Source organism: Lagopus muta, chromosome Z (assembly GCF_023343835.1).
Source record: "Lagopus muta isolate bLagMut1 chromosome Z, bLagMut1 primary, whole genome shotgun sequence".
In the NCBI taxonomy this organism is placed as follows: Eukaryota; Metazoa; Chordata; class Aves; order Galliformes; family Phasianidae; genus Lagopus; species Lagopus muta.
The window spans coordinates 24,227,643-24,255,622 of record NC_064472.1 but is presented as its reverse complement, the minus strand read 5'-3'; the positions used below and the strand labels follow the sequence as shown (position 1 = coordinate 24,255,622).

Genomic DNA, 27,980 nt, shown 5'->3' with positions numbered 1-27,980 from the left:
AAAAAAAAAATTATTTGAAGAGAGACTTTTAATTGTCACCAGTTTGTTTACAGCTCCATTGAAAGTGTGAATTTGCACACTCCCATATTTCTGTCTCTCTTGATTTTTATTTGAACTAGAACTGAAAGACTATGCAACATGTAGCATGACACTATGGCAAGGAAATGGGAAGACACAACTAATATTTAAGTGCTGCAGATTAGCTAGGTGTAACATCTGCACACTCTTACAAAGTGACCTGTGCCTCAGAAAGGTGGGCACACTTGTCCACTAGGCACTGCAAGATAACTTAGCCATAGGTGGGATTCTGGCTTATGAGGCACCCTCCTCTGTGTTTGCCCATGTGACTACTTCTCTTGCCATAACAATGACAATCATCTTGATTTCTGGGGCATATTACAGGCAAAGTTCTGTACAGTTCTGTACAATGTGTACAGGATTGTGGAGGCTAGAGTAAGAAGCAGGATGAGCATCATGTGTGCATTTAGTTGCATGGTCTTAACCAGAGGGTTATTATCAATGGCTCTGTGTCGAGATGAAGTCTGGTCACAAGTGATGCCCCCCAGGGGTTTGTCTTGTGACCAGAGCTCTTCAACATCTTTATCAACAACATAGTACCCTCAACAAGTTTGCTGATGACACCAAGCTGAGTGGCTGACACAACAGAAGCAAGGGATGCCATTCTATCAACAGTTTACAGGCTGGTTCGACCTGGTTCCATGACTAGCAGGGGAGAGGGATTTTGCAAAATCCACACCTGCAAATAAAGGGAAACAGGGGACCCCAAAATAATTAAAAACAGTGGCAACAATCTGAGGAGAAACAAACTAATTTACTAAATAAGGTATTAGAATGCAAGATAACACACTATAATACAATATAGTTAGAATTAAAACTAATAAGTCAAAATACAATGAGAGAAAGTGTCCAAAAGGTGGATAGGCCTCACCACAGCACTGAGGTGAGATGCACAGTCTGGTTGAGCAGCAGAGAGGAGAGCCTGATGAGGAAGAAGAGTGGTCAGATGACCTACTAAAGACTTATATCTGTTCCCCCTGAGCAGAAATGATAACAACGCAGCAAACAGTCTTCTGGGGAATGTAGCTGTTCTCTTCTGTAACAGAACTTGTACCCAGAACTGGAGTGTGCATTAACACTTTAACTCCCAGTGCACTACATGATGTTAATGATGTGAAATATCAATAACCAAAAATCATAAAACCGTGACACGTCCAGAGGGACTTGGATATGCTCAAAAACTGGGCAAATGAGAATCTAAATAGGTTTCACAAGGCTAAGTGACAGGTGTTGTGCTTGGGTCAAGGCACTCCCAGACATGAGTACAACAGACCGGAAGAAGGACTCATTGAAAGCAGCAGCTCTGTAGAGAAAGACCTAGGAGTCCTGATGGATAAAATGCTGGACATGAGCCAGCAGTGTATGCTTGTAGCCTAGAAGACCAACAGAACTGTGCCCTCTACTCTGTCACTGTGAGGCTCTATCTGGCATCCACACCTGGGGGCCCCAGTACAAGAGAGGTATGGAGAGTCACAAAGGTGATCAGAGGGCTGGAGTACCTCTCCTATGAAGATAGGTCGAGGAGCCAGACTTGTTCAGATTGAGGAGTCAGACTTGAGAAGAGAAGGCTCCAGGAAGACCTTATTGTGACATTACAGTAATTGAAGGGAGCTTACAAGCAAAAGGGTGACCAACTTTTTACATGGTCTGATAGTGATGGGACAAGGGGAAATGGCTATAAAGAAAAAGATAGGAGTTTAGGTTAGATGTTAGAAGAAAACTTCACTCAGAGGGTAGTGAGGTGCTGGAACAGGTTCACCTGAGAGTGTGCAGATGCCCTGGAGGCATTTAAGGCCAGGTTGGATGGGATCCTGCGCATCCTGTTCTAGTAGATGACAACTCTGCCCATGGCAGTAGGATAGGAGCCAGATGATCTTTGAGGTTTCCTGCAACGTAAGCCATTCTATGATTCCACAATCAGCAGAGCTAGTGCAGAATTGCAGATGGAGTAGATGAAGGTGGGTATCTACAAAGAGCAGAGTAGGGGGGGCAAGAATAGCATAGGCATTGGGGACTGTAACACAGTCTCAAGAAAAGAAGTAGAAATTTGTCTTATTGTTTCACCAGCAACAGTGTAGAAAGTTGGTCCATACCAGTGGGAACTTTTTTAGAGCAAAATTTAGTAGCCCAGAGGAAATAAGCTGCAATAATTTTTCCATCATTAGCAGTGGATGTTCTTCATTCTGGAGTCTCCAATATGAATCTCTGGCACTGAGCTTTGCTTCCTTCAGAGAATAATCTACATGTACCTGAATCATGAGAACAGCTTTTTCACATTCTGAGAACAGCCTTGCACATAACTTGAGAGGATACAGGCTGGAGGACAGGAGGATTGCATAAATGTAAGCTCAAGAACAAAATGCAGGGGCTGAGAAACTTGTTGTCAAGTAAAGATAAGAAAGTAGAATAGATGTCCTGTTGTTGAAGGAAGACAGCAGAAGAGTTGCCTCGGCTCAATGTAATATGAGTGAGAACTGGTATGGGCTACCCCCCTTAAAAGGTTGGAAATTTACAGTGAGAATGACTATTAGCCTTCATCCCATGACCACCAGATGTGTTAATTATTTCTTGGAATTTCTGCCCATGTCCTTGGAGTGCAACGAATATGTACACTCTAGCAATTTTGCAATCTTGCAGCAATTCATACAGAGAAGGGTACAAAGATGCTGTCTCTCAGCACAGGTAATCACAGAATCATAGAACCACCAGTTGGAAAAGACTCTAAGATGATCCAGTCCATGTGGCTCACTCTGTCTAGAGTCCCAGTTCCAACAGGCAAGCCTTGATCTGTCACTGCGCTAGCAGATTACAAATCACATCATCCCAAGCCACAGCAACAACTGGTTTTGGTGGCCATCTCCAATACTAGTTGATTCAACAAAGCTAAGATTTGCCATTTTTGACATGAACCGCTTTGCTCAACTCATTAAGATAACCTTGCAAAGGATGAGGAGCATGAGACCAGCCTCCACAACTCATTCAACTCAGCTTTGTTGTCCTGCTTTTATGACTCTATGTTGTTAACTTGCTTGTGTGCCCAAGCACAGGCTGTGGGAGAAGAAAAAGAAAATTAGTTTAGAAATCTATCGTTATGCACAGACAGGCAGTTCTCAGGGCTGCTTTTATGAGCATTTAAAACAAAAAAAAAGAAAGAAAAAAAAAGAAAGAAAAAGAATCCTTAAATGCCATCTAGTGGAAAAAATCATTTTCACATATCTGTTTTATGGAGAAAAGGAGAATTATGCCAAAGCATGGATAGACCTATTTGGATTTTTTGAGTTTCCATCACATTCTTAACCTTAAATGTAGTAAACTTCAAAGCACTGTGAATAAAGGAAACATGAGTCTTACAATGTCTCACTTTCAAGTGACCAGGATACCAAGTTGCAAATGAGAAGCCTGTCCTTGCAGTAGGACAACAGTTAAACCTCCTATATGCAATAGATCTCTGTATCAACTACGAAGCCCCTGAATGCTAGACACAGAGCCAGCCAGCTGCACTACACCCAGAGCAGAAAAGCATTTAAAAAAAAAAAAAAAAAAAAAAAAAAAAAAAAAAAACAACCCACTAATATGCAGAAGCTTTAATGCCAAGATATACCATAGTATGTCAAAACTAATTCAAATGTGATGCAACAAGACCATAGTAAGCAGCACCAAGCAAAACATACAGTTTGCTGATTATATTTAAAATCTATGCACTGGCTCAAAACAAGCTGTCAACATAAACTCAGTCTACACACTGTAAATTAGAAACAAAATTACTGACCTCTCAGTCAGTTAGGCCTCTTACAGGGCATAGCAGCTTGCAGCCTTTTGCACATAATTTCTGGTCCTGCTTTTCAAAAGCCCTGTGCCAAAATGTTCTCAGTGTCCATCAGAAGGGAACTCACTGACCAGCTGCCTCCTGTTCAGAGACAGTGCTCTTAGATCAAACTTCTGCAGAAATACTTCTTGTGTCTCTAGGAGGATGCCGTTGGGACCCCTTGTTAGCCCAAGGCTAGGTCAAAGCTGGCTCAGTGACCTGCCCCTCTAGTATGATGCAGGCATACTGCTCCCCTGAATTTTCTACTCCATCTCACAGTAGAGGAGCCTTTATTTCATCTCCAGGCAATTTGTCTCCTCCAAACCAGAGCCATGGAAGGGAGACAGTGTTATCTGCATGTACATCCAGTACAATGTATACTCACAGGAATAGGAGAGTGGTAGAAAGGAAAAATAAGACAGTCTGAATTCATTGCTGAAAAGAACTACAACTTTACCAGTTGCAACTGGTTTTCTCTTTATTTTCCCTGTGGCTGAGCTCTTCAAGACATGTGCATAAATACTTGTGATGTTACTAGAATTGGTTGTCAGGGTGCTGATGGTAAGATCAGTAAGTTCCAAAGTGACTTCTGAGGAAAATTCACAGTTCAAGGCGCACCATCACCAGTTACACATCTCTTTGCAGCGTACTCACCTTGTTACAAGGCAGGAAAAAAGCAGTAGTCAAGTTCTGTGGAAAAATATAGATTACAGTGTGAGCAGGTGACTAGCCTGTATGACCAATAGCTATACAGACATTGTATAGAATACAGCGAAGTTAAGCTGGTAAGATTATCATGTTGGAAAAGATAATCAGAGATAAATGGAAAATGCTCACTGGTGTTGTAGGCTCACAAGAAACTCACAAGAAATGGGTCTAGGAGAGGTGGAGCCTGGCTCCAGCCCTTCCAGTCACACAGGTGAACTGCCTTCATCTGTGCTCCTGTGGCTGATTCAGTGCTCACTTCAGGTGATCAGTCAGAGGTTCAGGCCATGATTCAACAGTTCCCATACACTAGCCTGAGATAAAGGACTCCTGTTAGCTTAGGAACACAAGTAAGCTGCTTCTAGTGACATGTGGAAATCAAACCCTATAACCACAGAGTAGTTATAAAGTAGGTATGTTTAATCAGCGTGGCACACATGCCAGATGCAGGGCAAATATTCCCACCTAGCCTGCATACTGGAGGGCAAAAAAGGCACATACTTACAGAGAAAGCTGCTTACATATGCATTAGATGTCCAAGAAAAGGCTGGGTTATTACAATGAGTCCCCAGAATTATTGACATCCCGCCTTTGCCCCATGTCTGAGCTCTTTTACACATGCGTATCTCTTGGTGGTCTTTCCAGTGAAGATCATTGTGTTATTTTCTTGAGCTTGAGTTAGGATGGAGGACACTGGACTGGCTCTGGTTGGTCGTCTCATCAGCCACAACTGCATTCACCAATCCACTGCTTCTTGTTAATCTGTGGTTTTACTGTCCAAGCCTGCTACCTTGCATTCTAGAGATAGGATAGCTAACAATGTTATTTGAAAAAAAACAGGAGACCCACTGTCTGTACTAATTGTCTAAATCTGTAGAAAAGCATCTGTAATCAGCAGCAAGAACATGGCTTAGCAAGGTCAAATCTGCAGCTGCTGATTCAACATCTCATGAAGGCACATAACTTTTAACTTAATTTACTTTCCTAAATTCACTAGCTTCTGCATGTAGCTAGAAAAAGCTTTTTTTTTTTGTAAGAAACTACTCTGTAGCTGTAACTAAGAATCCTTGTTGTCTTTTATTGACCTTGCTTATGCTGATAGAAGATGCTTTATTGTCTCCTTCTGTGATATATAAGGCCTCCGTACTAAGGGTCAAAATCACACAAACTGAAGCCTTTGACATCTCTAACCTGGACCTTATTCAAAGTTCTGCAAGATAAAGGTTGTCTTCTTCTCTGGCCTGTATGAACCTTCAGCTTAGTCAGCTTTGTAATGTTGTGGTCACAGATGATGATTAATCTGGGTTCCAGGAAATCCAGAAGGATCATTTTTTTTTTTTATCCCAGAAGATAATGTACATCATTTTAACTGCTGAGGGCTGCATTTTGAACTTTTTTGTTGATGGGAAATTCACACGTGCTGCTGCTTTGACTCTGGCTCATAGTGAGGATACCACACTTCATCACCAGTAATGATGTGGTCCAGGAAATTACCTTCAATCTCATACTGGTTCAATAGGTCCTAACAAACTTGTGTACAGTGTTCTTTCTGTTGCTGTGTGAGCATATATGGGATCCATGGGCTGCAAACTCTGTGATACACCAACATTGCCACTATCATTTCCAACACATTGAAGCCAATTTTCATCTCCATGCACTGTTGATAATACAACAATTTGTGTGGATGTGCTAACTGTGATGCTCTTCATTTCATGGTGTGACATCTGTGCATGCCCATCCAAAATGTGGCTTGTCTATCAAGTTGCTGCTGCCACTGCTGCTACACTACACCAACTGCCTCATTGGGCTAACATCCACTGTTGGACTCCATAGATGTTCAGCAAGTGCCAATGATTGTCCTTGGGTCCAGGAATTCAGTTACATACCCTTGCTTCATACACATTTCTGTGTGTGACACCATTTTGTCAGATTGTTCCACAACCGCCATCCGTCACACAGCAACCAAATGTGACAGAATATTGGTGGGAAGGTTCAGCCTATACTGTCATACCACCAACATCTGACTATCGTATTAGAATAGTATGTAACATTATATATACATACATATGTATATACTATATATTATAAATAAACTGCAATTTGCAGATTTAAGGCAGTAGCTTTGAATGCTATTCATGTAGGTATCATTGCAGTACTTTCAGCCACAGCATTTTCTAGGAAAGATATGAAGTTTACTGCATTTAGACTTGAGAAATCTCAGAAGAAAGGAAAAAAAAAAAAAAAAAAGAGGTGCTAGGGTTGCTATAATGACCTTTGCCCCATAAGATGTTATAGATGACACCCTGGAGTACCTTAAGCTCAACAAACCCAACATTGGACTGACACAAGACAGAAAAGCAGCCTTCTGGACCCAGGGAAGCCGTGTAAGCCCTTTTATGGATTTTGAGCACACACACTGCCCACGCAGTCTCGGAGTCCGTCATCCCGGCTCTCTCTGGCGCTCTCCGGACGCCCCTCAGCAACCCTACGCCTCAGCTTCCCCTTTTGGAGCCGATGTCGCGAGCAATCCGACCGCTCAGCGCCCCTCTGACGGAGCGCAGGCCCCAGCCCGTCGCCTAGCAACCGCAAGCCCACGCCAGGCGCACGCGCATCCCACATCGATACGAGCCTGTGAGGTCACTTCCTGCTTCCCCACTTTACTTCCGGGTTGTGCCGCGTTCCCGCCCGGCGGTCTGGGTCTCGCGCTTCGCGGCGAAACTTTTCCCGCGGCGCCGCTGTCGGGCGAGGTTCCTGAGTTGCGCGCGACCCCGCCGCTGGTGCTCTCGCGCCCGGCCGGGCGCCATGGCCGGGGCCGGCGATCGGGGCCGCGGCCGCTGCTTCGTGTCGCGCGCCGGGTGGCGGCGGCCGGCGGGGGGACGCTGAGGAGCGGGCGGGCATGGCCTCCCCGCCTCACGGCGAGGTGCGGGCGCTGCGGGACCAGGTGGCGGCCCTGGAGGCGGACCTGGCCGCCTGCCGCGGGCAGCTTGAGCGGGCGCAGCGTCGGCTGCGGCGCACCGAGCGCCTCTACCGCGAAGCGCGAGGCGGCAGCGAAGCGCTGCGGCGGCAGGTAGGGCCCGGTGCTCTCCTCTGAAACGAGGGCGGGGGGGGGGGGGGTGGTAGATGCCTCTGAGACACAAAGGTGGTTCCGTAGTCTGGGGGGGAAGCGGCGTTAGCGGGAAGAGAGGAGCTTCGTGACGGTGGTGAGGGACGAGCGGAGCGAAGGTCCCACTGATGCTTCTGGAAGTTTGATCGAAGTCACACTCGTTCAGCACAGTGCGGGGGTCTTTGCTTGAAATTCAGCTTGCAGTTCAGTTCCTTAGAAAAAAGCTGAGTTGAGTGTTTTCTTCCAGGAGCATCGCTTTCTTGAGCAGAAGTGTTTTTCCTGGTGGCAGCCATCCATGCAGAAAATTACCTCCTGCTAAACAAAGACTGACTGAAGTGGCTGGAAGGCAACTATGTTTTGACTGAGTTATAGCCAATAAAATGGGATAAGTGGTTTTTCCTGGCATGTATCTCTGTGCTCTGTAGCATCCCATTTTTCTTTCAGGTCAAAGAGCTCACTAAGGAAATCCACAGTAGGAAGGAGAAAGACACATCTAGCGTAGAAGTACAAACCGAGGACTATGCGTGGTCACAAACAGGTAGGTGGGGTACTGGATGTCAATCTAGAGCACTGTTGTGAACTGACTTCTTGGGTTTTTTGCTTTGCTTTTGTTTGTTTTGTATAAAACACATTTCAAGTCCCTATCAGTAGCTGCATTAAAGTTAATAACCCAGCGTCAGCTTTTAGATTGTTTCCTGTTTATTCAAATGGTATCTTTAAGAACAGGATAAAGTGTAGCATGCACTGTATGTAAATTTGTTCCATGTTACTCTGATATGTAGTAATCTCCAGCATTATACTACTGTTTGTTGTTGTACCAGTTCTTAAAGTATGTTAAAAACAAGACACATTCAGTAAAAGTAGAATAACACATGCAGGCAGGACTTAGTAATGGATTTTTGTTAGACTACTTCTGTGCTTAAATTTTCAGTCTGGAACTGTTTTGTGTGAAGTATTGCTTTGCTGATTTGTATATCTTGAACTTCTTTTGCCTGCAGATTATTACTACTATGAAAATTATTACAATCACACTGATGCTCAGGACTATGCATCTGAGCTACCAGTGCAGCACAATCATGGGACTGAAGGCAATGAGCATGATTTCACAGAGGAGCCGCAGATGGACACTAATATTCCTTTAACAGTCAATAGCACTGAAGTAGCTGAAGGTGGAGAAGAGGAAAATCTGATGCAAAATTCACAGGTTATAAAACTTTGGGGTTTGATGAATTTTGAAGCCAGAAATCTATTAATATTTAAATTCATTTAAAGGTTGTTCTTTCAGTCTTTATGTCAGTGTGTGGAATGATCTCTTCTGTGGTGATGATGTAATAATGGTAGCAGACTTTCTTATGCTTTGAGTTCTTTGTGTGTTCAATGTAATATTAGACCTAGATTTGCTTGAAAAAGTGTTGACGTTCTAAAACAGATGTGCAGTATGGGTTGGAAACACTAAATCTGGCTTTTTTTTGACAGCAGGAAGCATTTAATATAGCCATGGTGAATTTCACTTGGGGTCCCATTATTTTTTTTCTTCCATAAGAGGAAGTAGGCAACATACAGGGAGAAGAAAGTTGGTAGGATATTTTTTTCTCTCTTTTTTTAAAATTTTTCTTCTTGCCCCTCTGCAGGGGAAACAGAAGATCTGGGGTGAGAAGTTGGTTCCATTATAATCAAGAGGAATTTGGCAGTAAATTGCAGATTTTTACCTTCTTGTCTAATAGTCCCTTAAGCAGTGAAGTCAATGGAGCGCTAATATTTTGTTTAAAATATCACACTGTGTAGTGCTGAGGAGCCAAGGAGGTTTGGGGTTTTTGTTTTGTTTTGTTTTTAGAAGAAAATTCAGTTTGTTACTTTCTGGTTTTAGGAAGCAGAAGATACATCCGTACCGGAGGGTTCTTTGGCAGAGAGCTTGAGAGCTGCTGCAGAAGCTGCCGTTTCACAGACTGGATTTATATATGATGAAAATACGGGGTTGTATTATGACCACAGCACTGGATTCTACTATAATTCGGTAAGTATAGTTTTCAGAATGCATGGCATTTTTTCTCAACTGCTAATGTTTTTGCAGCAGTTGGCATAAAAAGAGAGCTAGGATCCAAGCTGGCTTTAAGTTCCATGATGGTTGTGTTCTTCAACGTGTTTTTCATAGGAGAATTGTTTGGAGTTCTCGTTTTGTCCTGTGAGGTATATGTGTAGGTACAAGCATATGTAGATGCAAGTATAAATAGTAACAAAATATACTGGGACTACTCTGTTGAAAAAAGGTTCTATTTGCAGCATTACATGCAACTCATTTTAAAAGCAAATGTCATAGTAAACAAAACTAGTTGTTCTAAGTTTTATTCTACTCTTTGTTACTTTTTATTTAAAGTCTCAAACTGCAACAATATCATTGTTACCAGGTGTGGATGTCGTCATGTTATCACATAACCAGCAAAGATCAACACTTTAGTTCTCCAGTAGGTTTGAGAGGGGAGTGGAAATGACACAAAAGGTGTGTGTGGCACTTTCTTAGTGCCATCAAAGAAGTGATAATGCTATTTATTTTTTTTATAAAGGAAAATCAACTGTATTATGATCCAGCAACTGGAATTTATTACTACTGTGATGTGGAAAGCGGGCGATACCAGTTTCATTCGCGAGTGGATCTGCAGTCTTATCAGACTCCTGGTTCTCAGCATGCCAAGGACAAGAAAGGGAAAAAGAAGAGAAAAGAACCAGAGTGGTCTACTGCAAATGAGTATAAGGTAACTTCAGAGCTCCGGGGGGGGGGGAAGGAAAACCTGTATTATTTTGGTTTCTTCATTATGAGACTTAGAGGTCCTGGCAGTTGGTGTTTAGAGGGTGTATGCTTGTTTTCTGAAAGAGTCAGATGTTTCTTGAACCATATAAGACAAGTTGCTGAGGTGTAGCTAGTGTTAGAATTTTCCTAATGAACTGTTAAAGACAGAACTTTTAAACATGGTTTCCCTCACTTTTCAGTGTTACTTCATTAAAATACAGCAGTGTAGATCTTTAAATGTCAGTTTAATGTCAGTGAAGCTCTTTAGCAAACACTCTGAGTTGAAGTTAGGCTACTGTGTGGACTGTTTTTGCATCAAATACAGTGTACCCTCTTAGTAATTTTTGGTCTTTGCTCTTTTTTAATATTCATGTGATGAATCCAAAAATCAAGGAAGGTTTTGAGAACATAGTGACACACCACTTTTTCTCCGTGGCTGTACTCCACAGCTGATTGCATTGATGTTTTCACTATATCCCTGCCATCATTTGAAACTGATGAAATGTCTGTGTAGTTATGATTACTTTTATGTGTTCTTTCATTGATATTTTTTGATCAATACATTTTTGTTGTCCATGGCATATAAATAATCTGAAATCTTACTAAGTGCTGACTGTAATTAACATCTATTTTAAGTTACATTTTGTAGCTTCATTTCTATTTTCTTCTGATTGCTAAGGAAATCTACCAAATAGTACAGTTAGTAGGTATCTTGGAAAAATGTCTGTTGTCATATGCGTATTAAAACTCATGAAGCCTTCTCTTAAAGAACACTGTTGCTGATGTTGAATCAAACGTACATGTTGTTATTCTGCAGATTTGTTTTGTTAGGATTTAATTCAATGTGTTATCTTTGGTTTCCAGGGTTTTTAAAGCCATTATTGTAACAATTGCATGTTTTCATTAGAGATTCCAGCACAGATGATTTGTTGAAATCTGAAAGCATCACATAGTATGCAAGCATAATCATTATGTAACATCAGCACAGAGCTTAAAATTGTGTTTTCAGAGTTCAGGTTGTCTGACAGATTGGAAATAGAAACTTACATTGTATGTTAGATGGATAGTGGTGGTTGATTACAGAATTTGTGTTTATGTTGTGGCTGTTGATAACTTCATGTAGACCTTTACAAAAGATTAGGGTAGATGCTTAGCAATGATGAGTGTAGTGCTTGTTTAGATATAGGGAGATAAAGCAGTTGAAGCTAGTTAGCAGTTTTACCAGTGTCTAAGTTCTGGACATGCTGTGAGTAAATACAGAATTAGCATTCTGAAACTTTCAAAAGGCATTGTTAATTCAGAACTTCACCATGTATCCAGAAAAGAAGTTGGAGAAATTGTGGGAATTAGCCTTCATCAAATAGTGCAATTAGTAAATCCCTTAAATTTTGTTTTGTGGTGAAATTTTCCAAATGACCTGAATGTACAAATATATTCAAAGTTTTGTGACATACATAACTCTAATGTGGAAAATAACATTGGCTACTTTGTGGGATCCCATCCCCATCTGCTTGTGTCATCCAGCTGTATTGCAAAGAGCTACTTGTCTTTAGCTCACTTAATGTTTAAGATATCTTTTCTGTGAAGTTTGCACAGTCACAAGGTAGGAGGTAAACATCCACTTCTGATGATGAGTTTTATTGATAATGAACTTAGCTTTGTGGAATAATTCAGTTTAACCAACAAGCTAGCAGGAAAATTGTTTAAAATATGTTCTTTTGCACACGGATTTGTGCGTCTCTGAACAGGGAGTTAAAGGTTGTGTCATGGAAACTGGCACTTGCTATTTCATTTATATTTTTGTATGAAAGAATTCAAATTGACAGTTACTCTGCTTTAACTTTGGGGGAAAAAAAAAAAAAAAGCTTTCCTATCATTCCACTTTTGTGTAAATGCACTATTAGATTTACAAAGCAAAAAGCACTTTATGCTCACATCTAAAGACTCTGAACATTAACCGATTTCTCGGGCATCTTATTCTTTTTTTTTTTCTTTCTTTTTTTTTTTTACCCCACAACCATTACAAATAGGAGAATAATTTTTCTTTTTTTTGCCTGGTTTGTGAAGGGCTATCAGTAATAAAGCAATATCAGAGTCTAAATTGGGGAATGTCAGAATACACCTGGATGTTATTATCATTCCCCAGCTAAGATTAGAATGCTTACAAGAAAACGCATGTGGTCTGAAGAAGACAGTGAGCAGTGGATAAAAATAGCTTGAAGTACACAATTACTTGTTAAGCTTGCTTGCTTGCTTTTTCAGTTAGGGGAATAACAGTAAACAAATATTGATAGATACTCAGTACTATAATTTATATACAAGCAGTAAGGATGTTTTGTAGTTGTACATATAATCACCAGAAATGTTTGTATATACATTATATTGGTAGCTATACAGTTTTTACAAAAAATTATTCAGGCCATTTCATCTCCTTTTAATCAAAAAATGACTAAACATCAAGCAGATGATTCCCTGCTTCTGGTAACTGGAAGGAATAGGGTTTTTTTGTTGTTGTTTTGGTTTGGTTTTTTTTTTCCTGATTGTTTTTTTAACTTGCAATTTTGTTTGTGGCTACTGTGAGGTAGTTGGTGTGCTCACTATCTTACATATGCTGCTTACTTAGAAATAATACATTGGGATGATTAGCAGTACATAAATAAAATTTTTTCTCCACAAATATTGCAGTGTTTGTGAAAAAGCAATATAAGTCTAAAGAATAAAATTACTCTAACAGTTAAGAAGATGATCTTGTGTTTTTAAGAAGCCAAATTACCACATAAGAAAATGTTAATGAGTGTGAAAAATGAATGCAGTTGTAATAGCAAAAAAAAATAAGGAGAGGGGGAACTAGTATAAATTAGTGTTTTCTTAGAAGTGTTCTTAATTTATTACGAGCTTTATGCAGAGATTGTTTTAGGTCAAACTTCTTTATTATGAATAGTTTTCTTTCAAGTTTGCTGCCCATATGCTTACGTTTAATAGACAATCAGGTGTTGTGTTTGACAAAACATAGAACTTAATATAGACAGCTTGCTTCTTGAAATTATAAGACTTCAGGTTTGTTTTTTTTTCTTTCTCATGGGCCAAGAAACTTGATCAAGAATGACCATAACTGCTTTCTGCACAAAAAGTCTTTAAACAAAATTTGATAAGTTTAAAAACCACTAAAAAAAAATCAACAGCAAAAATCTTCCCAGGGTAGCATGAATGATATAATCTCTGATTCATTATCTAGATCCACATTTTCATACTAGTTGGAGAATAGGAATTATGCTACAGTCATCATGTAGTTTTGTTTGCTGGATTAGGGTTTTGAGTGACACATAGGAAAACTTAGGTGCTGTCAATAGGCTCTGACCTATGACTTTTTTCCATAAATAATTTTTACAGTTTATTCTTGACTACTGTCAGCTGGATTTTATTTCAGTATGGTGCTGAAAATTAACTTCCATTGTATTCTTTACTACTATAGATCTGTCCTAATTACTGCAAGAGACAAGGCTTTCATAGTACTATTTCCCATGTGACTCTTGAAACAGTGGTTTTTATTTTTATCACATGTAGTTTACTTTTTGCTGATATTCATCCCATCTTTAGGTACGTCAGTTGACAGAAACCATGGCTAGTCTGAAGATTTCTTCTTTTGGATTGGCAGCTTCTGGTAAAGGTAGAGTTGAGACACCAAACACATTAGTCTGGATGTTTACCTTTAACCTTGATTTATATATTAAGAGGAAAAAATATCTACTAGTTGATGTTTAGATACCTATTTCCCAAAAGAAATCACTTTTTTTTAATTATTTATTTGATCAACATCAGTTTATCTAAAAAGTGAACAAAAAAAAGTAAATTGAAATGCTGTATAAGTAAAACATCTGAAGAAAACTTTGATGGTACTATGAATATTTGGGGAAAACACCTGTTTAGTATCACTATTTTTACATGGGATGTCCTGACTAATTGCACTACACATTCTTTAGGTAAGGCAAGCGTGTGCTTTCAGTGTTTCATAGCTTCCCACAAATGTACAAGATGCCTTCATGATGTAGGAAGAGCTTTACCCCTTTCTGGCTTTTAGTTGGATTTTTGTACTGGAACTTTTGCGTGTTGCGTAGAGTAGAAGACGGTAATTGGAGTACTTGTGAAATGGTGTATTAGCAAGTGAAAGCTTAGTCGTCTGAGTGAAAGAGTTGTTGGGAAATGATTCTTAGAATTATTCCATGTATACACAAGATAATTTAAGTTCTAATTTGTAGGTATACTGAAGAGTTGCGTGAGCATATATGTATCTCAGGTGTAATATAGAAAAACATGAAGTTCCTTGGAAAGAGCAAATTGTCTTCCTCTGTCACAAAAAAGCTATAGTTAAATGTTTTAAATATTTTGAATATGCAATTGAAAACACCTTATTATTCATGTATGTAAGACAATACTTTGGTCTTTGTGTAGTTTGTGACCCGTTCTTTAGAAAGCAAAACCATCAGTTCCTTTCATAGGATACATGAAAACGATTTGCTGATTCTAAACTACTTCACTTGTATTTTTCTCTATCTTTTTGTCAGAAATACAGAAGTAAGAACCACATTAACCCAGTAGTTAAGAAATAGTTTATTATGCATTATCTTCATCCCATGTCTCAACTTGACTATTAGGCTGACAGAGGAAAAGCTAGGCGTCATGTAGTGATACTGCTTTTAAAAGCTGAATGGTATAGAGGCAGTCTCTGTTCAACTTGTGATCAGTTTAGTGACTGTTTGGATAAGGCTAAAAGGCTAAGACTGTTTAGGCAAGGTGAAAATTATAAAAAAGAATATGCCTTGATTCAGGATGTAACTACTATTAATAATAAGCATGTACTTTCATCCTTGTTATGTATCATAAATTTATCAAGATAAGTTAAATATCTTGTTATTGAGAAATGGAGTGCACTGCTGGTATTTCAGTCATTCAGGATGAAGCTTACTGAATATTCTTTTTACTGTTGGTTCTACTTGGTTTTCTAAAAGCAGTGGCTGTATGGAAACTATATTAGCTATTTGCAGAGTTGCGCATTCATATGTGCTGCGTATTTTCTGTTTTATTTCTAGTGGTCATATATCACAAAAGAATTTCTTCAGAAGGAGACACTACCAAATACTTTCAGCAGTCCCAGGCTTAATGTTTAGATATGATCAAAGTGTGAATTTTGATGCATACATGTGAAATAATTAAAGAGTTAAAAATCCACAGTCTTTGGGAATGCAATTTGAAGATCCTCAAGTTTGTACAAGAATTTCTAAACTTTCTTATAGCTAAAATATTTCAGGGTCTCAAAGGAAAGTTGATGGCAAATCTTAAGACACATTGACTATGCATGATAATAGCTTGGTTTTTTAAATGCCTTTTATTATCTCCTGGCACAATCTTCCTTATAGGCTTTCCAGAGAAACAGGTTTGACTAATAATGTCTGTTGATTTTTCAGAGTCCAGGGTCTGTCAGTTGCTATTAAATCCCTCATTAAATGCTTCCACCTTTTGCTTGATGTTACTTGTTAGGTAACCATTCACTTCAAGTGTCAGTTCAGTGTTTTTCTTTGTTGTCCTCTTGCTGTTGACATACTTAAAAAAAAAAAAAAAAAAAAAAAAAAAAAAAAAAAAAACCCACAACTTTTTTTGTGCTGTCTGATGCCACAATGGCCAGTGTTAAGTTGAGCTTTTGCTTTTGTTGTGGTCTTTTCCCGCATGTGTGAACTACAGCTTTGTATTCTTCCTGTGAAGTCAGATCTTGCTTCCAGAGGTCATGCACTTCAGGGTTTTTTTGCCTTAGTTCCAGGAGAAGTTCACTGTTCATCCAGCCTGTCTTCTGCCCTGCTTGCTTGACTTGTGGCACAGGGAGATAACCTGCCCCTGGGCTTTTAAAAGGTGGTTTATGACAAGTGACCGGCTCTTGTGGATTGCCTAAACCCTCAAGAATGGATTCTCTGGAGGACACTGCTGACTAACTCTCTGAGAAATTTAGTCTGCTCTTTCAAAGTCCAGGGTGGCAACTCTGACCTTTTTTCTCCTGATAATAAAAGATTTTGAACTATTTCATTATTGGCCGTGGCCAAGACAGCCACCTGTTGTCACCTGTCCCACAAGGCATTCCCTATTCTCAAACAACAGGTCTGTGAGAGCGCCTTTCCTAGTTGGCTTAATACTCATAACAGGAAGTTATCTTCAACATACTCTAGGAATTTCCCAGACATGCTTGTTATAGCAGTATAATATTCCCATTTTATGTCTAGGAAAGGACCAAAGTTTCCATTTCATTCCATTTTGTTCCTCGTACAGCTTGCATTGGGATACAAGCTTTACAGATGCTTCTTTCTAGACTCCCTGGAGCAGTGTAGGTGGCTTGTCACCTTCAGATGGTGCTGTACCATTGCTGGGCTTAATCTCAGTGCTCTTAATAGTATTCCCCTCCCTTGTCTAATGCTGGTATAAAGTCTTCCTGGTCAGTTCTTCCTGGTCAGTCTCGCCAGATTTGGGGATGTTACAGACAGTGTAAGCCCACGATGTGTATGAACTGTGCAGTGCTTACTTTTGGCCAGATTACTGTATCATTGAAAATCGACAACACAGGCAGTGGCTTCCTAGTTACAGTTCTTAGGGGTTTCAGGGAGGAGGGCAAATGCAGACTGGCATTCTTTAAGGTAAAATGTGGGGTCATTTAATATTTGTTGTCTTACTGAATGTGTTTCAAAAGTGTACGTTAAAGCCCTAAGCAATAGCTTGACTACTGGGCTGAGAGGAATTCATTGTTTCGACTTGTAACTGCATCACTGATAAGTTTCTATAATAATAGTAATAATAGCCAATTTCATATTCTATCTCAGTAAAGTGCTTTAATTTCCATGGTATTAACATAGACGTTATTCCACATATCTCAAAATATTAAATACTCTATGCAGAAACTTCCTGAAAATGTCAACTTTTTTTTAACTTTACCTGTGTTGCAAGTCTTTGTATGCTTCAGTGCAACTGAATGCTTTAATTCCCAATCTAAAAAGGCAAATATTTATGCAACAATATCTGATACGATTTCTCTGTCCTGTCTTTCTCTGTTGAAGAAAGAAATCACCTTTTTTTTTTTTTTTTTTTTTAAGATGATCATCCAGGTTATCAAATTTAGAATTACATTTTCAAGGTACTTTGACAAAACTGTTGTAAAACTGATGTAGATTTTTCAGTTAAATAATGTTGGTCTTTTTTTCTGCTCATAAAATTAAGTGGTGATGGAAAAATCTGTAATAATGTGTCTGCCATACTGTGGAGATATCTGTTGCAGTCAAAAACAGATTCTCAGTAGGACCTGTTCCACATAGCACAAATTAGACTTAGAAGCTCTTCACAGGTTTTTGTTTAAGTTAGAGTTTTGAAAGGAGAGAGAGCAGATCATTAGGCAAAGAAGAGTGAGCATTTCTGATTTGTGGAATCATTCTGGGGGAGGAGGGGAACAAGAAGAGAAAAAACGGGTGGAAATTACACTAAAGATTAAAGAAGCTTAAAACAAGTTGCAAGAATTGTGTTAGAGAGGGACAGAAAAATCATAAAAACAAAAATGGAAATTAGTCAATGATGTTTATAAGTTTGAGAGTAAGAGCAAGGATTGTAACTTTTTTTTTTGTAAGAAAAGCCGAAAGAGTTAAGTTGAGATTGGAAAAGGAGTGTAGTCCCACTAATCAAGTAGAAGATGGTCTTAGTTATATCCAGTAGGACATGAAATGTGCAGAACTTTCTTGAAATGTAAGCATTTTTTAATAGTTTTAAAATAATTGCTAATGAAGAATTTGATTCCAGGCTGATAGTGGACTGGTAGTGGACTTAGACTCAATCTGTAAAGAATACAACTTTCCTCAAGTGTGATTTCTGTAACTCTTCTCCAGGATATGGACACAGAAGAGCAGAAATCATCTAACAATTTGAATTGCTTTTCCACTACTGAGCAAGTTAGTTCTACTGAAGAAGAAGAGTCTCCTAATGCAAGAAAGAAGACAAAAATGGACACAAAAATACGAAACAGTCTAAGAGCCAAAGAATCAATTTCCACAGACAGTATGAATTCTCATTCACACAAAAGTACACCAGATACTGCAGCATATACAGATGACAGTAGAACAGTAGACACAGAAAGTGAGCCTGAAGAAGGTGAAATTACAGATTCTGAACGTGAACCTTATAGCAGTACAGATGAAGTAACAAGTGAAGAAACCAATGATTCAGAAGATTCAGAAAATGAAGGTGAATTATTATACCTTTGTTGTATGATATTACTCTATTTTTCCAAGTTCCCATTAAGAAAAAAAAAAAAAGTGAAGCAGTTTGGATAATAATAGATAAATAAAAGCATCTAACTTGAGATACTTTGGGGTAAAAAGCGTTATATGTTACCAGTGTTTCTTTATTTTCATTTACAGTGTAGGTGGAACCAATTAGTGGTGTTCTTGTAAAAGCTGTTAGAGCTGTAACTTCCTGGGCATATGTGAAAACCTCACCAGTAGAATAAATTTGTTTACATTAGGGTAGTGATGAGAATAGGAAGTCTGTTGCTAAAATTAAAGATTCTAGCACAGACCTCGCAGTAATTCTGCACTAGTTTTTCAATTAATGTATGGTATTTTATAGAATCATCTAGGGTGGAAAAGTTCATCAGCTTGACCTATCCAGTCCCATCACTAAATCATGTATTCCTAATGCTGTTCACAAACAATTAAATGTAATTCAGTGAGAGATGACATCCGCTGCGGTGAAAAGGAGTACTTGGTAGTATTTGAAATCTTTTGTGTATATTCTTTTGGCAATATATAGGAAATAGGTGTACAGAGAAAAACATGTATGGTCTTTTGCATTAAATAATGTTAGGGTCTTGGGACCTCAAGAACTGAATGGTGTTTTCTGATGGTGAGAGTGAGGGAAAATATGGAAAGATTAATACAAATAACTGGTACATGCAAATGATACTGGAAGTCATAAGAAGTCTGTACTGCAACCTAAGCCCTGCTCAAAGTTCTAACAGTCAAGTTTGTTTCTTCTGCTACTCCAGTTCTGATTGATTAGTGCGATTCAGAATGTCTGAATGCTGCAAAAAAAGCAGATCTCTTACTGATTTTCTAAAAATCCACTGGAGTGCAAAAATACTTAAAAATGAAGGTGATAATCTCTTCTCATAACTTTTTATCTACTGTCTTCCCCTCTTGCCAATGTGTTCCTATCTGAGACCATTGGAAACTGTCACTGCAAGTATACGTCCAAGAGCAGAATTCACACAACTTTTGAAATACTAATTAACAGACAGTAAGGAAAAGAGAATGTGCATCTGTGGGCTCATGTTATCTGAACTTATGCTTAAAGATACTAAGAGTACAATAAATAAATAATTTGATAGAAATTATCTAATATAAAGTTTTATTTCCATGAGATTTATGATGTGGCCTGAAGAGTATTTGGTCAGCCACTCTAATTTTGACAAATGGGTGATGCTAGTAAGTTCTGTTTTCTTTATATCTTATGGCTGTACGTAAACATTATGGACGTGCAAAGGATAATTATTTTTCAATTGAAAATTTAATGTGGAGGCACAGAAGTTTAAAACAGTACTCTAATCAAAGTTTTCTCTCAGATGTACTTATACTCTTTTTTTCTGAAAGTTCATAGGGTTGTGCCATAAAATTGCAGAGTGTATATTGGTTACTGTCAGAAAACTGTTGATTACAGCAGTAAAATTGTTGGTAACTATTTTTTCTTCATAATTGTAGATGAAGAAAAGATTTGGCCTCCTTGTATCAGAGTCATTGTAATAAGGTCACCAGTTCTACAGACCGGGTCACTTTATATTATCACAGCTGTGAAACCTGCTACAATTGGAAGGTAAAACTGAGTGAAATTTGTTACTTATATCTGAAGCCTGTACTATCTTTCAGGACAGCATAAGCCACTGGGGATTGTTTGTCCCCACGGTTCCTGCTTGTCCTGCTAGCCTTCAGTAGTTAGAGGTTTACTGTCTTAAGGTTCGCCCGCAGTAAGAAACTTCAGCTGTGTCACATAATGTTGTATTTGCTATGATAAAAGCATACGTATTTTATGAAGTTCAGAAGTAATGGTAACTTGGTATTTTGACCAAGTCCAAATAGCAGTTTAGCTAGAAGTTAAGAAAAAAACGAAGTACACTCTATTTCTGTGTCACTAAGATAACTCCTTCAATAATTCAGAGTCATAAGGAAGCACAACTCGGGCTTCTCATTTGAATCCCAGTAGGGTTGATTCTCCACTTTGAAATAATATGCTGCATTGTTTGCTAACCTGCATGCATTCTGTAAGTTCTGATATTTAATACAAAATCAGGTTTCATCATAGTGATGATGAATTTAATGATGAGTTAATGCTTTCTTCAGTGCTTACTAAAATCTTCACTCATTTTTAACTGCTTTTATCTGATGCTGATTCGTATTTTGATTTGCTCCTGTATCTGGAAGTTCCTAGGCACGTTTATGTGAAATTCAACCGTTGAAAATGCTTTGGTTTCCATATAGTTCCTTTAGTAGCTGTATTGTTTCTTCGTCCTCTAGTTTAAGAATTGACATGTAAACCCGTTCATGTTTCTTCCCAGTGTCTTTGAACAAAAAAATCTGTATTTTTAATAATTTGTAATAATTTATATGTATTGCTTTTATAACTTGTCTAATTCTATGAAGAAGTCAGCTTCAGTCTAGAAGACTGATGAAGAACTTGAGGATGCAGTGTTCAGACTGGTATCCACAGGTCTTGAATGAAATGAGAAGTTCATATAGAAATGTCAAGTTCATAGATTAAAAAAAATAATGTATAGCATTATCATATATTAGTGTGTAGTTTACAAAAGGCTGAAAGCAAATGAATTAAGGCCATACATTGTGTGTACTGTAAGATAGTACTTCTGTATCTGTAAAGCTTGCAGATAGTGCAGAAGAAAAGCATGGTATTAAGGTTCAGTTGAAATGCACCTTTTGTAAGCTATTATTTGAGCTATTTCTATCTTGTCACAATTTATGTATTAACTTAATTTTTCAGAGAAAAAGATGTTGGCCATACACTTCAAATTCCTGAAGTTGGAGTCAGTAAGGTAACTCTTGTTTTTCTCTGCTAATACGTATATTTACATCTGGATAAAGCTTTATTTCTTAGCTTTGGCTTTTTTAGCAATGAAGTTAAGAAAAAAGCATACGGTGTTTTGCTCTGTGGAAATATAATGTAAACAGCAGTATGATTTCGTATTCTAGAAAAGCAAAGATTTTTCGTTGTTTTGTGTTTTTTTAATTTAATTGGAGTTTTAGTAATGCACAGTTAATTATATTTTGAATCCTGAATGTATTAATAATTGAACTTCAGGAAAATGGGTGATTGTGTTAGATATTGAATGTATAGTAAAATATTGCTAGTTGGAACCAGGTGTAGGAAAAAATCCAATCCTTACAGCTGAGCTTAGAGAAACAGGTTGTGTTTTATTTTTAAGGCTATTGTGTGAATGTATAAGTGATATACATAGTGTTTGAAAATACAACGATTTTTTTTGAAATGACATTGTCATAGAATATTATTTGTACTTAAGAAGGTTTAAAAATAAATTATTTGCTTGAGTTTGCTAACTACTGCAACACAGACCATAAGTATAGCTCTCTTAATTCCACATAAGTTTATAGATCTGTAATCTAAATAAAAAAAGTCGGTAAAACACTTATAAATGCCTGTATCTTAAATAAGTTTTACTATGTCTGTTTCAGATGACAGTTCTAATTAATAAGAAGTGTAACATTTTATACTGCAACTTTCTTAGAGATGATCTTTTCCTGCTATTAATGACATTTTCTGGCTTGTATTTGAAACTGGATTATAAAACAGCCAGAGTTTTTATATTTTCTCTCTTGCTTCTTAGCATAGCTAACAATATTTAGCAGTATTTTGTGGATACTGAAGTTGCTCTGAAATACTTCTCATTAAAATAACAGTGTGCAGGAGTTACTTCAGTTTGCAAATGAAGGGGCACAGACATGAAGATAAATGACGTATCTCTAGAAAGTTACTACCAGTTTATCTATTTAACTACTACATTACTACTCATAATTGATAGCTGTGGCACTAATTTTTCTTAAATGTAAAGCGAGATTGAAATAAACAACTCCCTGCAGATTTAACATCTTTAGAAGTACTTTTGGTTCACACTACTCAGTAAAACAGAGATAGAACTAAAAGTACTAAGCAGATTATCTATTTGATCTTTCCACTATTCAGATATAAACCAAAGAGTATAAATTTGCAAAATGCTGTTTTAACTTACTGAATACAGCAACTGCTCTGGCAAAGTAGCACCTGCAATTGGGTAAGAAAGGTTTTGGTTTTAAATGAGCACTTTTTTCACGGGTTGATTTATGTTTTTTCATTACTATAGCAAAAGAGATCTTTGTCAAATTTGAAATTAACTTGTATAGATTCCCTGATTTTACTGGGAGTCTTGGTAGATTGTAGAAGATATTTTAGTTTGCTTAGTGGCCATTTTTGAAGGTAATGTATTTGTTTGGAAATTGGTTCCTGTGTTTTCAGGAAGACTGAGTTTTGTTTTCTCTGTTCTGTCACATGGGACCAATATCCATATAGAATTGCAATAGATCTTTTTAAAAATTGGTTTGTTAGACTTTCATAGTCTACCTATGAAATGACCTAAAATTCCACCCTGACCATCTATCCTGACCATTTACTGCATCCAGTTCTGAGCTCCTCAGTACAAAAAAGACAGGGATCTCTTGGAAAGAATCCAGTGGAGGGCCACAAAGATGGTGAAGGGCCTGGAGCATCTCTGCTATGAAGAAAGGCTGAGTGAACTGGGTCTGTTCAGCCTTGAGAAAAGAAGACTGAGAGGGGACCTGATCCAGGTCTATAAGTATCTGAGGTGTGGGGGGCAGAATGGCGAGGCCGGACTCTTTTCAGTGGTGAGTGGAGACAGGACAAGGGGAAACGGCCGGAAACTGCAGCATAGGAAGTTCTGCACAAATGTGCACAAGAACTTCTTTGTGGTGAGGTGACGGAGCACTGGAACAGGCTGCCCAGGGAGGTGGTGGAGTCTCCTTCTCGGGAGATGTTCAACACCTGCCTGGATGCCGACCTGTGCGACCTGCTGTAGGGAACCTGCTTTGGCAGGGGGTTGGACTCGGTGATCTCTGGAGGTCCCTTCCAACCCCTACAATTCTGTGATTCTGTGATTAAGGTGAAAGTGAATTACATGAAATTTATGCAAACGTGGCACTTTCAGCTATTTCAAATGTGAAAATAATCAGAGCCCTGTAAACTGAGATCAGATTTTTTAATTATATTTCTTTGTCTTCTTGATGTCTTCCAGAAAGAGCAAAATTAAGAGTGCTAAAACATCCCTTACAAGGAAGAAATACCGTTTATTCATAGGAATAAATATAAATAGTTCATTACTGTATCTTTCAATCCTTTAAATGAAGCATACTTTCTGTCTAGGAAGTACATGCTTTTTCAGTATTGAGACAGTTTGTTGTCCAAACAGATTATTAATAGAACATGTTAGCTTGTGATGTTATCACCCATTAATATACATTTCAAAGTGCTTAGAATGTTTTGTTAACTTTGAGTACCAAAGTACAAAGTACAAAGTACACAGCTAAGAGGTTCCCAAATACATTCTGAAATTTTTCAATAAAATAGCATTTAAATTGTCAAGAATTTGCTTAATGAGAACACTTCAATTACTCTTCTATTTATCAGTTCCATGCAGAAGTATATTTTGACCATGATTTGCAAAATTATGTTCTTGTGGATCAAGGCAGTCAGAATGGAACAGTTGTTAATGGAAATCAGATTTTACAGGTGAGTATTTGCTGCTACAGTGCTGTATACATTGCAGAAAATTAATCATGCAGTTATGTTAAACATGTCATGGCAAATTGCTAACAATACTGTCGTTCCTTGATTTCCTTCAGGATTTAGGATCATTCTTTATATTTTATGTTTGCTTTGTATTAGGAATTAGGAAATCTCTACTGTTGTTAGAATTGCTAGAGTGAAATACCCATTGTATTTTAAATGTTTACCCACATTTGTTATTTCAGACTTTAGCAGTAAATTATGAGCAGTATTCATGTAATAGCACTGGTGCCCTGAATGAGTAACTAATAACTATGGCTGCCAAAACTTTCTTTTGCTGTAGCCTAAAACGAAATGTGATCCATACATCTTGGAGCATGGTGATGAAGTGAAGATTGGTGAAACTGTGCTTTCTTTTCACATACATCCTGGCAGTGACACTTGTGATGGATGTGAACCAGGTCAAGTCAGAGCGCATCTTCGTCTGGATAAGAAAAAAGAATCTTCTGGTTAGTCATGTTATCATTGAATATGATGGTTTTTAAAATATTATTATTGATCCTTATCTTATACATAATAATTAAAAAAATATTGCAGAGTTCTGTTACGATTTTCTTCTCAATTGAGAATAGTTCTGCAATACACGATAATGTGAGTTCTTTTTGGCATGTGTGTAATAATCTTGGAATAAAATTTTGTCTTATGTTGGAAAAGAGTTATAATATTAATTAGAAATTGAATCCTATGTTCTTCCTTTTAGTTTGCCCAGCACTTAGTAAAGAAGAGAGAGAGTTAGTCAGAAGAAAAGCATTAAAACAAATACGGGTAAAATATGGTTTACAGGTGAGTTTACAGAAAATTAAATGTTTGAGATCTACATCTACTCCATGATTCCTGTTTTAAGCCATAAATTTCATTGAATAAAGAAAGCTTTCAGAGTCCTGAATCTGATGGTTTAACTCAAGCATGTTATTTGTACACTAAATCATTATTTACAGACTTCTGAAGATAGAGCAGTGAGGTCATCAGAAATAAAGAATCTAAATATTCTGTCTTCAATCTGTTTGCAAAGAACACAGAGTATGAAGACAACAAAGCAGTGAAGAATCCAAAGTACAAAGATAGAGCTGGAAAACGCAGAGAGACCATTGGAAGTGAAGGAACTTTCCAGAGAGGAGATACTCCAGCTTCTGTACATATGTAAGTGTGTTTGGATGTAAAAAAGAAAAAAAAACAAAAAAAAACAAAAAAAAACAAAAAAAAAAAAACTTCACAGTCCTCCAATGAATTGTACAGAACTACAGCAAATGTCAGTTACTTATTAAGATACAGTTTGTTAGCTTATGAATCACCTGTATACAGTATATCAGGAGAATGAGAAGACAGCTATTCTCACTTCCTAGTTCATATACTAATGTTACCATATACTCTTGCTTTTCCTTATGGAATTCAGGTTGGCTGTTATGATGGCTAAATCACTGTCTTATCTCAAAAGATAGGAAATCAGCTATTGCACTACTGACACCTCTGATGCTTTGAATAGCCTCTGTGTTTTGTCTCATCCCAGTAATGGCACATATGCAAGTTTTTCACCTGCATAATTTCTTTCAACTGTCAATATCCAGCCTTTCATAGTGTATGCATATTTTTACCTCTAAAATAAGACTTAATTTAATCTTCCTTTTAAATTATTCCTTTGCTTCTCCACTTGCTATTTTGTTTTAAAGAAGCACGATCTTGTAGGTGCTTGTAACTTAGTAAAAGGAAATGTGAGACAGTGAAATGTGTGTTTGAATGATTTGGTGGGAAGTAGTGATCTTGCCTTCTCAATTAGTGCAGTTGATTCCCATCCACCTGTGCTGCATCTTGTAGGTCCTGAAGTCAGCAAATAGAATGTGTTTTAAGAAAGTTGGCATTGACTAGAGTCTTGGAATAGCTTTAATATATTAATGAGAAAAGAAGCATAGAATCATGGAGGTTGGAGAAGACTTTCAAGATGATCAAGTCCAACCCTCAGCCAGACCTACCAAGTCCCTTAATTAAACTACGTCTATTAGTGCCAGGTCTGCACATCTTTTAAATGCCTCTGAGAACGAGGACTCCACCACTCAGCTGGGCAGCCTCTTACAGTGCTTAACAACTGTCTCTGAAGAAATTCTTAATTTCCAATCTAAACCTCCTGTAGTGCAACTTGAGACTATCTCCTTGCTTCCAATCACTTTTCACCTGAGAAAAGAGAGTGACATCCTCTGCAGTCTTTTAGATATTTGTGGACAGCAGTTGAGGTCTCCTGGCATCCAGACTGAACAACCTCCTCCCATTCTCCTCATAATTTTTGTTTTCAAGGCCATCCTATTGCTCTTTTCCGCATACTTTTGAGCAACTGACTATCCTTCTTGTGGAGAGGCACCCAAAATTGAGCTCAAGAACTAGCAAAGAAGGCAGTAGGGCCTTCTGGGTAGCTCTTGATAGAAGAGTGTTTGGGCCCTGGTTTCTGGAGTTGCATATGTATGAACATTTCTGTCCTTCAGTATTTGAATAGAGAGCATATACTTTGACTCTTGCTTATCAGTCTTAAACTTTCTTTAAAGTGAAATCAGCGACAGCAACAAAGGACACAAAATGTTGGAGAAAATGGGATGGAAAAAAGGGGAAGGCTTGGGCAAGGATGGCAGTGGTATGAAGGACCCAGTAAGTGTCTCTGGTTTTTGCTTAGACTACAAAGAAATAGAAATGCATTTGCAGTGGAAAATGTGTAATTATAAGCCATGATTCACTTTAAACATTTCAGGAGTGTTCATGGGAGGGAATAATCTCAGTAGGACTAACCTCAGATCAATTTTACATTTATCAGTGAAGTATTCTGAGTTTTTTCAATGGCTTCATCACCTCAGTAGAAAATGACAGTAATATTGTTGTTTGTAATATTGTTGTAACATTAGGAAACTGAACAGGAATGAGAGATATCGGATTAATGATCTCCAATTTGAGCGCAAAGCATGGAGGAAAATTGAAATTTATATAAATAATGTGAATTCAAGATTGGTAGAATTCTTCATCTTTGAAAGTTACGTAGCACAAAACTCAAACTAGAGAGTGAGCCAATGAGAGGAAAAACTGGCTACAGCCACAGATATTTAGATTTGATTTAACACTTTAGATTTAGATGTTCATGCATGGTCTTGGTAAATCAGAACTGTAACGGAATTGCCAGGAGGGGAAAGATTTGTATTATGAACTAGGACTTTAAGTATGTAGAATACCTAACATTTATGACAATTTTTAATATATTTGACAGATCCACCTTCAGTTACATAAGATGCATGCAGGTTTGGGTACAAGTAGACCAACCTCAATTGAAGATATTCAGATCGTCCCAAGCAAGAATAAGAAGAACTGGGATAAAGCAAGAGAACGGTTTGCTGAAAACTTTCAGGAACCTAAATCACAAAAAGATACACCTAAGAGTACACCTTGGGTTAGGGGGACTGCAGAGTAAAGTATCTGGTTCCACACCAGGGTGGGTAATACCTGTGTGTGTAAATAGTTGGGAGAGAATTTATTTTTATTCTCTTTTTCTTTTGCTAAAGCAGAGTTTTGGTGATATGTAAAATACAGTTGTGAAA

At 38.0% G+C, this 27,980-nt stretch overlaps 1 protein-coding gene across 2 annotated transcripts; it reads left to right on the top strand.

The window, feature by feature from the left end:
- Positions 1–7,444: 7,444 nt before the first annotated feature.
- Positions 7,445–27,859, top strand: AGGF1 (angiogenic factor with G-patch and FHA domains 1). 2 transcript variants are annotated; one of them, XM_048931770.1, is made up of 14 exons: positions 7,445–7,655; positions 8,136–8,229; positions 8,690–8,895; positions 9,559–9,705; positions 10,253–10,441; positions 14,074–14,143; positions 20,253–20,364; positions 21,544–21,595; positions 24,256–24,357; positions 24,698–24,863; positions 25,115–25,197; positions 25,427–25,554; positions 26,946–27,045; positions 27,653–27,859. In XM_048931770.1, exons 1-14 carry the CDS (start codon positions 7,485–7,487, stop codon positions 27,851–27,853), a joined length of 1,821 nt encoding a protein of 606 aa, XP_048787727.1. In that variant the 5' UTR covers positions 7,445–7,484; the 3' UTR covers positions 27,854–27,859. The 2 variants fall into 2 exon arrangements, with proteins under 2 accessions (XP_048787727.1, XP_048787726.1); XM_048931769.1 differs by lacking the exon at positions 14,074–14,143 and adding an exon at positions 18,384–18,738 and having other exon boundaries at positions 7,448–7,655.
- The last annotated feature ends 121 nt before the right edge of the window (positions 27,860–27,980 follow it).

Coding starts and splice junctions, on each gene's coding strand:
- AGGF1 (XM_048931769.1), top strand. CDS start 7,485: ATGGCCTCCCCGCCTCACGGCGAGGTGCGGGCGCTGCGGGACCAGGTG. Junction 21,596..24,255: donor CTGAAGTTGGAGTCAGTAAG/GTAACTCTTGTT, acceptor TCTATTTATCAG/TTCCATGCAGAAGTATATTT. Junction 24,358..24,697: donor ATGGAAATCAGATTTTACAG/GTGAGTATTTGC, acceptor CTTTTGCTGTAG/CCTAAAACGAAATGTGATCC.